Source organism: Drosophila sechellia, chromosome 2R (assembly GCF_004382195.2).
Source record: "Drosophila sechellia strain sech25 chromosome 2R, ASM438219v1, whole genome shotgun sequence".
Lineage (NCBI taxonomy): Eukaryota > Metazoa > Arthropoda > Insecta > Diptera > Drosophilidae > Drosophila > Drosophila sechellia.
The window spans coordinates 16,511,528-16,524,956 of NC_045950.1; the positions used below are offsets into that span (position 1 = coordinate 16,511,528).

Below are 13,429 nucleotides of genomic sequence, written 5' to 3' on the forward strand. Positions count from 1 at the left end.
AAAGTAACCCCCTATCCATATGGCAGGACGTGCCAACCCTTTCCGAGTCCTTTGTCTTGGCCAACTGCTCAGCCGTTAACTAATTGTCCCGATCTCTCGCCCACTTCTTGTTATTTAGGCTACACCGGACGGAAATCTGACTACCTCGGTGCTGACATTCACGCCCACCATCGATGACCGCGGCAAGTTCCTCTCGTGCCGCGCGGAGCAGAGCATGATACCCGAGTCCGGAATGGAGGACGGCTGGAAATTGGACATATATCGTGAGTTTTGCTTAATATTTAATTCTAAGTGCCAAAGTTTTTAATGAAACCGAAAGCATAAAGTCGGCAAGCGGCTTTAAAGTCGCTGTACTCAACTCCCTCCATACCTTCTGCATTATATATATATATATATATATATATATATATATATAGTGGTCCATATTTTTCTTCGATTCTTCTCAGCTGCGCAAGTTTTGGCAAATTAATTTCCAGCGGCCGCCGGTGAAACTTTTCCACAAAAACTTGCGAAACTTTTTAACCCGCCACAAGCACCGTAACGCCGCCTGCAAAGTCATCTTTACGCTTTTACAGTTTTCGACCTGTTTGCACAAAATTTAAATGGCAAATCCACCGCCGCCCCCCCTTCCTGACTCCAAAAATCGAGGACGAGTTCCGCTTCCTGTTTGCCTTGGGAGTGCGGTTTTGTTGCTTACCTTTTAACTTTTCCACTTTTTTGCTGCATAGCCAGCCCGGCCCGACCAAACTCGATTCGATTGAAATATCTGTTTCATACTCCGCGAAACGAATCCTTCGGCGCGAAGGGGGCACTGTTTGCTCAATTTGATAGATTGCTTAATAAGCTTAATTGATTCGCATTCGCGCACCAATTTCGAATTAATCAAGTTAAAATGTTGCTCAGTTACCCGCCAATGGCCTCTCCTACCCACCCAAACCCACCAGCCGAACACCATTTTGAAGGCCTAATTGCCGAGTTGGCCAACGGAAAAAGTATAATCATAAACAAACAAGCTGGCACGGAAAAAATCGGAGAGCGAGTTGAGTGGAAGTAGGGGAGGCTGAACATTTGAGCAACTTAAATTGGCTAATTTGTGCGGCTTACGCAGTAATTACATCTTTCGGCCTGTGCTTCCGGAATTTTATTTGCCTGCCAGGTTTATTACTCGTCTGGCCAGGCGATTTAAAATAATTAGCTACTCCCGATGTCATGGCAGCAAAATCAGTTTTCCTTCATAGCCAAGCACAATGACTTCTATCCAATTTTCACGTTCTTTTCATTCGCAGACATACCGGTGGTGAGCCTGGAGCTGGGAACCAATTCGCTGAACTCCACTCTGCGCGAGGGAATTGATGTCTTCTTCGAGTGCAACATCAAATCGAATCCTTGGATATACGAAGTTAGCTGGCGGCACAATGTAAGTGACAGACAGATGCCATTTTACACGCCTACCCCACAAATTTCGAAAGTAAATTGAACGCCACACTGCCTTTGCCAACTCGCGGCTAATTTAATACGACTTGGGGGCACTTTTGAAACCAGGAAAGCGCAAGCCTCTTAACAGCCACATGCATATATATCAGCAGCGGTATTATTATTATTATTTTCATTATATACCGTACATATATTAGCCTTTGGCGGCTGATCGAATACCCTAAACTCCGGCCGAAATAGAACGCATAATTGTTGCATATTTTAGGGCGGCTGCCAAGGGGCAAAAAATTGGAATGTACTCAACGCGCACACATAGAAAGCGAGCACACAATTTATTATTGAATTACTGGGCTGTGAGAGCACTTAACAATTTATGCAGACCGGGCCTAATTTATGCAGCATCCAGCTGGCCTTCAATCAGCAGTCCCGCCCTCCGGCCTGCGGGGCGTATGCGCAATGTAACGCAACATAAAAGTGTTATTAGCTTTGAGAAATTAAATTTATTTCAATTTAGCAGTTATCGGTAAATTGAATTCAATTCAATAAATTATTGCGCCACACACGATGGGGTGGAATTTGGTATTCGATATATTCCATTTTCAATTTACCTTTCACTTTTCACTTTTTGCTTTCAATTTCAGGGCAAGATTCTAACCAACAATCCAGCCGAAGGCATCGCCGTCTCCAACCAGAGTCTGGTGCTCCAAAATGCCAGCCGGGCGAGAAGTGGCATCTACACCTGTGTGGGCAGCAATCGGGAGGGCGACGGCGAGAGCAATCCCGTCCAGCTGGACATACGATGTGAGTATGGGTGTCCTTCGTCTTTGGACTTAGCTGCAGTGTGTTAATTTACATAACAGCTTAATTAAAACGAAGTGGATCTTTCGATTGCAATTTGTAACTAACACGTTACACAATGCAATTACAGCAGGACGAGTATCCGTCTGTCCGTCAGTGTCTGTTTGCGACTTATCCTGCCAGAGACAAATTTAATTTTTCCCGTAAATCAGACAAATAAATCAATCAAGCAGCAACAATGCAGCCACAAACGAGGCGACAATGCTGGCATTTTCTTTAAATATTTAATTGTGGAAAATCCAGGAGTCCTCGTCGTCCAGTGAAATGCTCCCATCGAGCGAGTATCAAGCTTAAGTTGGGCCAATGTTTTTGTTTAATTATGCAGATAGCCATGCAATTGAAACCGATGCCCTGCGCTTTGTCTCCTTGCAGTTGCTCCTGTTTGCCGACCTCGCCAGCGGCTCTCCTACAGCTCGGGCAGGCATGAGACCGTCAAGGTGGCCTGCGAAATTGATGCCAATCCCGCGGAGGCCACCTACGTTTGGAAATTCAATGCAACCCAGGGCGAAACAGTTGACATACCGGCTTCGCAAGTGGCCGTGGATCGGGGCCGGAGTATAGCCCATTACACGCCCATGACGGAGAATGTAAGTTCACCACATCAGACCCATTCTCCTGTCCACCACGTCCATGCCCAATCCCATGCTCATGCCCATTCCCATACCCATTCCGAATCCTGCTGCCCCTTCTGGAGGCCATATAAATCAGTCCGTGGCACGCCCTTGAGGGCCAGCACATAATTTTCCAAACGAGTTGCGGTTTTGAATTTTCAATTAAGGTTGAAAAGGTGTGTTTCCAACGGCGTTGCCATCGCCGCAGTGCATGCATAAATTAAGCCAACGAAATGCATTGTCACTCAACCCGACCCCCTATCCCTGCCACACACCTGGCCCAATTGCCTCCGTATCCTTTCGCCACCCACACTCGTTCTGATGCCCGTGTTTGCGATTTCTTCTTTGCATTGCCAGGACTACGGTACGCTGCTCTGCTGGGCCACCAACGAAATTGGCGATCAAAGTGAACCCTGCGTATACACAATATTCCCAGCAGGTGAGTAGCAATCGGGGAAGGGATGTGGGTGGGAAGCGGGTGATTCACCTGTATGCCGGGCTATGTGCCTTGGTGCCTCGCGTGCCGACAGCTTGGACTCTATCTATTTCGGGCCTTCGAGGGTTTATTTATAGGTTTATTCAAATAGGGTAACTTGTTACTTTTTTTATTATTATTAAATATCTAATTTAATTATTTAATTTTGTATATTTAATAGAAAATAATAGGGAAACACATTATTCAGTATAATTGTCATCTACACGGTATCTGCACCGCCATCATCAAAATTTCTAGCCGTGGGATAGAGTTTTGCTTTCAGCGGTTTTTGTTTATGTTTTGTTTTGGGTTTTGCCAAGTCCCGCTGTGCTGATTTGTCGATGACTTTGGCACTTTGGCGCTTCGCTTTTTCTGGCTGCTGGATTAGGCAAACTTGCGCTGCGAGTTAGCTTATTGATTTTGAAGAGTATGCGCATGCAAAAGCCGTAGACAAATGCTTGGGGTCCCGGCAATTTGTTGCTTGATCTGCCACTAAGCCGGAATAATAAATAAATCGTTCTCTGTCTCCTCGCTTGCAGGCGAACCGGATCCGTTGCTAAACTGCACGGTGCTCAACCAGACATCGACGGGCTTTCAAATCGAATGCATCGAGGGCTTCAATGGCGGCCTGCAGCAGGACTTTATAATGGAGGTTTACATGAACGGAACGACACGACATCCCAAAATTTCAAAATCAAAGTGAGTACGGCTCGAGTGCCGGAACTGTACGCAAAAGAAAAAAAACAGAGAGGGGCAAAATACCAGAAAACGAGGCGGAATGGACACGGAGCAATCAGAATCACACGCCGTGTGACTTCTGCATTACAACAAGCCCAACGAGCCGTGGCATCGAACAGAACGCATAGCCATGGTTACGTTTGGATCCATGGATCCATGGCGATGTGAACATCCTGCAGCTGCAGCTGCTCCTTCGGCGAAACCCATTTGTCCTGCTCTTTGCTCTGCCACTGGCCTTTTTTGTGGTTTCCTCGTTCTTGATTTGGACATTCAAATATCGATTCAACTTCGTTGCAGGCGACCGTACTTTGAGGTAAACGGACTGGTGCCCGGCATGGGCTACAATGTCTTCCTAATCGCCAACAACAGCAAGGGCCGTAGCAACGCCACCATTTTGCAGGTGTACACGCTGAAGGATCCGGAGAAGCAGACGGGTGAGTTTAATCACACGGGACTCGCCCTGCGAATCTTCCAGTTTCGAGAATCAAATCCCACCTACACATATGAGGCTCGAGTGATGCGGGCTGTCCTGCCATTCTCTTCTCCTTCCTGTGCGTTTGCAATTTCATGCATGTCCTGGTCCGAGTCCTTGCCCACTGCCTTTAAATTAATTGGCAAGGGCCTGTGCACTTACAGCTGTTTCATTTGTCTTTTAGTTCTGCCTTCAGTTTTGCTAACATGGTTTCTCTTCCTTATGCCTTATTTCAAACTGCACGCTTTATTTTAGTTAAAATAACATTCACTAAGTCCTTCCAAGGACTTAGGCCTGCCTATCCCAAATCAAAAGCGACAGCGACCACGACCAGCGACTGCGTTTGCGATGAGGATGAGTTCCTAAATCTGGGCAAGGGAATTAGCCACGACGAGGGCACAGACGCTGACCAGCAAGAAGGTAGCGGTGGACTATCCTTTTCTATAATTTTCTATTAACTATGTTTTTTATTGTTTAATTTGTACTACTGCCTTGTTTGCTTATTATTATTTGCTTTAATATTAATTCAATGTTATTATTTAAATAAGAATTTTAATTTGATTTATGATTTGTTGTTGTACGAGTATGTAGCTTTAGTTGCTATTCATGTGTTTAATATTAAATATTTATATGTGTTTGTTTCCCCTTAGCCGTTTGAAATAATATGTTAGATTTATATTTGCTGTAATTAATTTCCACTTAAACATTTTTTGGTTTATAGCACCATTAATTCACTTTAACAACTTCACCCCACCAAGTCCGCAAAAAAAAGCTGCACAAATAAATCCGGATGCCAAATGGTTTTATTTTCCTGTTCCCTTTTTTATGTTGGGTCACTAAAAATTCTCGACATGCCGACACGGACTGAGACCAAAATTAGCAAGCCAGGGGGTTGGCGGTGGCGGTGGAAAGCGGGTCGGATTACAACTCGCAGATATGCACAAATACACAAATACACGTACACATGCACCCACACACATGCAGCTCATTAGGGCGGCACTAAATTCAAGGCACGTGCGACACAAACTGCCACCGACAACAGCAACAACAATAGCAGCCAAAGGACGAAGACTGGACCAAGAACGGAACGTAGTTAGCAGCTCATAAAACAATGCAGTGTCGCTGAAAGAAAGAAGGAGAAAAGGTGGTGCACAGAGAAAAATCCATGGCACTTCAAATCAATTTTAAATGTGTATGCAGTAAAAGACACTCAGTCTAGTTTCGAGACATTAGTGTTTCATGAAATAATCTACATCACATTAGGTACAACTTGTTTCAAGGAGCTACGACTGGTCTCCATTTTTTGTCTGTGTACTTAAGGCAATATGTAAATGGAGAAGCACTTGCTTATCCACCAATCTCTGGTCTTTTTCCGGTTTCCCCTTTTTTACTTTCCCTCATTCTCTCGCAGACCTCTCGTTGGCCTATGCCCCCGTCATCGAGGACATCCGGCCATTCCTCGGCATTCTGGCCGGCATCGTGGGCAGCATTTTCCTGGTGGCCCTCATCATTGTGATTGTGGTGCGTGTGCGCGGCTCTTCGGGGCGCGATCGCAATAATTACTCGCATCCGGGAAGCGGCGTCGGCGGCGTGGGCGGCACCACCGGCAACGGCAGTGGGATGGGCGGCGGTGGCGGCGGAGTGGGCGGCACCACGGCCAACGGGAATGGCAGTCTGGGGCTGCTGGCGAGCAACAACAATGGCAGCCTCGTCATCGGCACCCTGGGCCACAATGGCGGGCAATCAGTGCAGGATATGCACCGCATCGGCCGGGAGACGTGCCATGTGACGAGCAGTCTGGACAGCATCGACAAGAATCCGGACATCATACCGCAAGGTGGGTTGGGTGAGTTTCCACAGGTGGCTTCGATTATAACGGTCGCCGAGCTAATCCTCAATGCCCACGGGGCTGAATCCCTTTTATTTTGCAGACGGACACGACCTGGACGATGAGTGGACGACAAAGGGACATGGTCGCACTTACGCCACGGCGGCGATGGCCGAGCAGAATGCCGTGATAACCTCCGGCACCTATGATCACCTGATGCCCACGTACGCCGTGGTCGACAAGAAGACAGCACCGCCTCCCGGCCATGGCCAGTACATCCAGTATAATACACTCATTCCCGTTAGCAAAATGGGCGCTTATGCCAATCAACAGCAGCAGCTCCAGCAGCAGCCGCAACAGAAGGTAAGTTATGGACACCCTAATCCACTTCCAGTGGCGGGCACAAAACCTTTAACAATATGCCGGAGATACCGCCATCGGAGCATTAATTTATGACCCATGGACGGCTGACCAGGTGGTGGTTTTTTCACTTGGTAACAGCCATCCACATATTTCTGGTTAAGTGGTTTTTATAGCCAGCAGTTTAGTTTGTTGCCGTTGCCTCTTGATAATCACAGGGAAAGGGAAGGGAAGCTCTTATTAAAAGTACGTCTATTAAAAAGTATATAACTATTAAGGAATTGGAAGGAATTTGGCTAAAGTCAATTTAACAGCATATAATTAATCCACTGTAATATTAGAAGCAAATGGATCAATATTAAACATTAAGATACACATAACTTGAACAAAAAGTTAATGGGGGTGAAAAGAAAACTATTTAAAACTAGCTCCCAACTACAACACTCTGTCATTGAGGAGGAACTACAAAAATTTAGCAAACTTACAAAAAACGAAAAGTTTCCTCTCAAAAACTCCTGAAGGTCGCCAGTGAAAAATAAGCGAAACAACAATGGCTCTGATGGGAATAGAACAGCATCATCTGCAGTTGTTCGAGAAGCGAAGAAACCAACATAATTTGAAAATCATTTAAGTAGAAATTTCTCTGTGCTAGCCACGCCCCTTTCCGAAGGAGTAGGAGCCAGTAAGCGATAGCTGAAACTACGAGAGCAGCCGCAGCAGCTGCAGCAATATAAATTTTCCATTTGCGAATTTAATAAAAATAAGTTGCAGGCGGACCCAGCGCCATTCGAGACTGCGGAGCAGCAACCGCTAAGGAGCCAAAGGATGTGCGCATCCTGTTTCCAACCCCGCCGCTCCTTCGCCAGCAACCTCGAATGGCAATAAACGGCCAAGTGTGTGCCTCGCTGCTGGTTCTGGTTCTGGTCCTGGTTGGGAAATGACTGCTAAGGGAAGGCCAGCAACGGCAGACACATTACAAACAGGCGCCGGAAGTGGGCGGTGTCTGGCCTAAACAAACAGACCAACAGCAGACATAAAGCAGTCAGAAGCGAACCGTGAATTCGGTTTGATGTATATTAGCTTTAACACCATATGTCCGTGTCACTTAATATCCACTGCTTTATATTCCTGGGAAAGGATTTGACAATACCACACATTTTTATATCACTTCTCCTTGTATGTTTGTTTAATTATTGAAAGTTTCCAGCAGCTTTGTGGTTTGTTTTGTATAGAACGGCGGTTATGGTTGTGACAATGATAAGGCGGTGTATCAAATATAAATTAAATATAAAAATGCCACAATTCATTTCATGGGACTAAATAGTTTGGACACTTTGGAATTCTTTGAGAATGTTTTAGCTAACAAAGGTCAAAACTTGTTACCACTAGTAATTCTTCGATATCGAAAGATATAGTTATTTAATATATTGGCTTCCTTTTATCTTCTCTCACTCAGACTGAGCTCAGCTATAGCGAACTAAGCGCTCCTCTCGTCAGCGGCCCGGTGGGCGTTCAGCGGATGGCCCCCTACTGCAGCGCGACCTTGGGACGTCCGGGCAGGCAGGCGGAACTTAAGCGGGCGGAGCCGAACATCTACTCGCAGGTAAATGTGATGATGGACGACGAGATTCTGGCCGACTTGCAGGCGGCCACAGCATCCGGCAGAAGCTATGTGGCTGGAGCCGTGGTCGACAATGTGGGCGGAGCGCCCAATCTCTACGTTCAAGGCTATGCGACGCGTGTTTAGCATTGAATCGAATAGTTTATTATAATTTCGTTATTTATATAGATAGTTTTTTTGGTTGTTCAAAATAAATTTAATTTATTCCACTCATTAACTGTATGATTTGTGCAGAGTTCTAGTTTACTTACATTCTATATTTGTGGGGAGCCACAAAAATAAATTATCATCCAGCCCCGATAAAAAGCTGACCAAATCAATGAATCGACGTAAAAAAAAATACTCCGAGCATGGAAAATATTTATGTTCCATCGAGAAGCAATTTTGGATATTAGACATACGCACCGTAGTACAAACACACGAATGCAGACCAAAAACAGGGAATTCTGAGATTTCAGTTTTTGCTGGATATTTGATGGAATTTACCCAGAAAATTGAGTACCTGGGATTCTGGTCACAGATTTGCGAAGAACTTGCCTTTGAAACGTAAATACATAAACTTGACAGATTTGACAGTGGGGAAGAAGATTTTTCGAATTTGTCTGGCAATGGCAGACAAGTTGTGTTCCGATTATGTGGAACACTCCCATCGGGACTTTTGATCAGTCGAGACTACTTCTCTTTGTTTATCCGACCAGCTTTCATTCCACTCAATTATTGAAAAGACTTGAGTTATGACCAAGTGTAGGTGCATAGATCTAGATTCAGGCTGGACAGATAGCAAATGCACTAGAACAGCCATTGTGTTGTAAGAGAACTCGTTCGTTGGAAATACAAACCAAAACAACGATTAATGCAACCACATGAGCACAGTTCTGGCATCCATTTCACATAATGACATAGTTTGGGCTTATTGTCATTTATCGAAAAGTTTTACACGACATGCTCTTGGCTCTCGAGTGCTTTTTCTGTGCAATCCAAGAGAAGGGCCTTTGATAATGGTTGTGTTTTTGTTTTTTCAAAATATTTGTAGTTGGATTTCTTTCTGTCGCGTAATCAAAAAACAGAAAACCTTTAAACCGCATTATTAAATATAACATAATCTTTTGTTGCCGCACTTAATTGTATATTTTGAAGTCTATGCCAGCCCATACACTCCAATTTGAATGGAGCTAAAAATTAATTCATTAAAATCCCGTTGTGCCCATTAAGAGAACAACGTCAGCATGCCCCGCCCAGGCGTACACGTTAATTACGGAAATAAGCACATAAACATGCGTCGCATACTCGCGCCCACAAAGCCAGCTCGCAGAAACACGACCCACCGATGGGCCAATTATTGTAGTAGCTCACCACATAGCCAGCCTCTTGTATGCCGCGGCAACCATGTTGGCTAAATAAACGCCTGCCGCGATGTTAACTATCAGTAACATGGCGAGGGGTAGGTGGGCGGCGGTGGAACCGCAGAGTCCACGATGCCTGCAATATGCGTGGGAAACCGCGTATACATATTAACATACAGGCCACTGGCACAGTTTTCAGATTTACTATACCAAACCACGCTATTAAATTGCGGAAAATAATTAATATTATCTTTCAGTACTATGCAATCAATTTGTTTAAATTTATAACATACTAAAGTTTGATATCAGTAACTTTTTACTTTGCATTTCATGCTTAGACGTTTGAAAAGGTTTGGGAAATAAGGATAGAACAGCGTATGAGAACTCTTTAATTTGGGCCCAACGAATAGCTATTGCTAATTAGTTGGCACCCAACGTGGACCTAAAGTAACGCGGTCTCTAAATTAGTTATGTTTAGGTGCAACATTATCATTTACTCTCCCCATCGATCAATTACTTTTGTTTCAACCCCTAAACTCGTGACTAACTCGCAGCATATAAATCATAACATGACTAAAACCTCATTACCTACTCCTCTACCTAACCGCCGCAGATCGATCTGGCACATCATCCCATGCCCATGTACTCGACGAGCCCGATGTTTGGCACGAACAGCACCATCACCGGAGTCACCATGTCGCATCCATCACAATTGGCCACCTTCTCGCCGACGCCGCCGCCGCCCATCTTCACCCACAGCATGGTGACCACTGGCGATGGGCTCCTGCAGCCGGTGACGTGCATGGGCCTGGTGGCAACATCTTCGGCAGGGGCATCGGTTCCTGGACCTGTTCCACTGCCCCCACAGCAACAGCAACAGCAGCAGCTGACAGCGGCCAATGGCGGAAACGGAAGCATCGTCGGCATGGGCATGAGCCTTTATGGCAGCGATGTGGTAAGTGTCAGTTTGATGTACTTCCCCAATTCCTGGACGCTCCTGCTGCTCCTTGTTGATAGCGAACCGGTCGTCAAGGCAACTCTCTCGCCTAATGTCCAAAACGTTGAAAGCATCAATATGCAAAGTGGATTTTCGGGCAAGGATTTTTGGCAGTGCTTCTGGCACGGAGCGGTTGGGGGAAACGGCAGCAGGAAACATTTATCTTCGCCCCCGAACCACCCGCACCTCGGGGCCATCTTTTGTGTCCAATTTTGTTTTCGTTTTTCCTTTATAAATGGTAGCCGCTGGGGCGGAAAATGGGTTTTTGCGGTCGGACCGATAACTGCTGAAGTGATTGCAACCGCCGAAAGGGTATTCAAATGTAGAAAATTAAGACTGGAAACTGTTCGAGTTCAGATATTTAACGCCTAAGTAGAACACGATTGAACAACTTCATTTTGGGACCTAAGAGCTCCCCGTTTTTGTTCGGTTCCCATCACAATTTCCCCTACATTACGCGCCTTTCAATCGATTAGCCCACCCAGTGCGTCATCGATCAACAGATGACTCACAGTCTCCCCATCTCAGTGACAGTGCAATTTTCTGGCAATCCATAACCTTTGATCCCTCAACAGACAACTTTAAACTCAGCTTGAGGGAGACAGAGTGAGAAAGATAGAATTTTGCCGGCATTTTCAATGGGTTCAAGGCGGTAAATGACCCCTGAATGTGCTGCAGGATAATAAAAAAAAGCTGTCCCGCTCCCGCCGCCAGTTTCCGCCATTCATTGTCTCTGTCCGTTGCTTTATAAATACCCCATTATGTATACTCCCAACGCAGCAGCGCAGCAGTGCGTTCGTCCTGGCCCTTCTCCTCGATTTCGCTGCTAGTGGACCAGGCCAACAGGCTTTGGCCATTGCATTGTCCCTGCTGATGTTCGTTCCACAAAAAGAATTACGTTTTTACAACAATATCATGCCAAAAGGACACTGCGGTGTGGCAACTTTTGACTCTAATGATTGCAATTATTATGACCCAAATAAGAAGAAGAGCACCGGGACATGGAGAGAATGGGCAAAAAAACGGGACCAGAACAACATCATCATCAAAAGCAGCAGAAGCAGCAGCAGCGGCGACTGAATTCACAATGTTTTATTCCTCTGCTGCCTTCTCGGCCATTTTTTGTGTTGCCTTTTCTTGAGCTGCTCCTTTCGTTTGTCACTGATGTGGCCCTTGTTTTTCCCGCATTGGGCTCCCAAAGGCGGCCCAAACCAAAACACTTCGGGCCGTGTTGGCCCAGGGGAGTTGGCCAAAACACAGAAAATGGCAGCGAGACTTGTTGGTTTCTCCTTTTTGTGTTTGTCTTGGTTTTGGCAAAACCAAATATTACGCATACGCAGCGTTTTTGCTGGTACAATTTGCTGGCCAGGGTGGCGGGAAACTTGAATTTGTAATAGCTGTGAGTACTCAAATAATGTGCGGCTCATTAATTTTAAAGCAGCGCACTTTAGGACTTCTTGCCCCGAGCTGTCTCCTGGTATTTCCTTGGCTAAATACGCTTTTTGTCATTGTTGTTTTGTCAAAGTGTCTCATTGCGACCCCATTCTTCTCTATACCATTTCAGGGCAAGCCACAGCTGCTAAAGACCGTGCCGGAGGAGGTGCACCATCAGCTGAACGGGGAGGATATCCTGATCGCCCAGGATCGCAATCTCGGATCGGGAACTCGCTTCTGACGCTAAGCTCTAGGTCGGGAGGAGCAACTAATCTGAAGTCAGAGCCAAACAGGGAATGCAAATCAAAAGAGAGAACTATGAGAAACTACAGAAAAATCGGGGAATAATTGGTAAACAAATTGACTATAAGTTGTATGTGATGAGCCAGCAAAAAAGCCACAATTGAGTTGATTTTAAAGCAGAGGGAGCTGCCTTAGCTAGCACTCTTTTACGAAAGCAAAGAACATTATGCGTTGATACCAAATGGATGATGGCATACCCTGTAAAAAGATAACAATAAACTGTGCATGTAAATTGTTCGAGGCAAACGAGGCTCGAGGCTCAGCAAGAAAAATCCATTAGGCCTAAGATGACGTGTACATTACGGAATACAATTAACACTTATAGCTCTAATTGAAACTAACATTACATCTGGATAAAAAAAAAAACAATGAATTGTTAATATATTTTTAAACAACAGCTTTAAGCGCCAAAAGAGAAACATAAACTTTTAGCTAAGTAAACGAATTCATAATTGTTGTTGACCTTAGTTCGAGTAACCTAGCTCCCATTACCATTTAGCTTGTAACTTAGGCGTAACTAAGGCATTTACAACAACATCTAAATCAAATTCATCTAGCTTTAAGCTCCGACTTAGCATAGTTCAAATTGTAATAAAAAGATCATAAAGAATTTAAAGAAACACTAACCCTAAGGTAACCAAATAATGAACGATTAATAAACGACTTAAATTAGCAAATCCAGTTTGCATTTTATACGTAACAAACTACGAGAATGAAAATTCCGTACAGGCTTGCGACGAAGCAACCAAATCCCTGGGAAAAAAAAATTCTAGTCTAAGGAAAAATGCATAAAATAATAAAAGTAAAAGGCTAAGCAACTGCATGTAAAATATTTAATTGAGTATTAGGCTAAAGTTAATAAATTAAATTTAATAAAATGTATGAAAACAGAAATCGCAAGAGTACTGATGATGGCAATGGGAAGTGATGAGGATACATCCTGGAAGATTTCTCA

The 13,429-nt window shown here is 44.8% G+C and overlaps 1 protein-coding gene across 7 annotated transcripts in view; it reads left to right on the forward strand.

Moving 5' to 3' along the window:
- The window catches only part of LOC6610067 (nephrin), a 58,841-nt gene extending 45,690 nt beyond the window's left edge, over positions 1–13,151 (forward strand). For 3 of the 7 annotated variants that reach the window (XM_032715409.1, XM_032715408.1, XM_032715406.1), the window contains exons 9-21: positions 119–263; positions 1,287–1,417; positions 2,076–2,235; positions 2,665–2,879; positions 3,261–3,342; positions 3,918–4,077; positions 4,414–4,550; positions 4,844–5,008; positions 6,000–6,434; positions 6,520–6,779; positions 8,233–8,379; positions 10,354–10,695; positions 12,302–13,151. In XM_032715409.1, the coding sequence (XP_032571300.1) occupies positions 119–263; positions 1,287–1,417; positions 2,076–2,235; positions 2,665–2,879; positions 3,261–3,342; positions 3,918–4,077; positions 4,414–4,550; positions 4,844–5,008; positions 6,000–6,434; positions 6,520–6,779; positions 8,233–8,379; positions 10,354–10,695; positions 12,302–12,412 (2,490 nt within the window). In that variant the 3' untranslated portion in view covers positions 12,413–13,151. Of the gene's footprint in view, positions 1–118; positions 264–1,286; positions 1,418–2,075; positions 2,236–2,664; positions 2,880–3,260; positions 3,343–3,917; positions 4,078–4,413; positions 4,551–4,843; positions 5,009–5,999; positions 6,435–6,519; positions 6,780–8,232; positions 8,518–10,353; positions 10,696–12,301 lie in introns of all 7 variants that reach the window. The other 4 variants (XM_032715412.1, XM_032715407.1, XM_032715410.1 and 1 more) reach the window with 4 other exon arrangements.
- Positions 13,152–13,429: the final 278 nt, after the last annotated feature.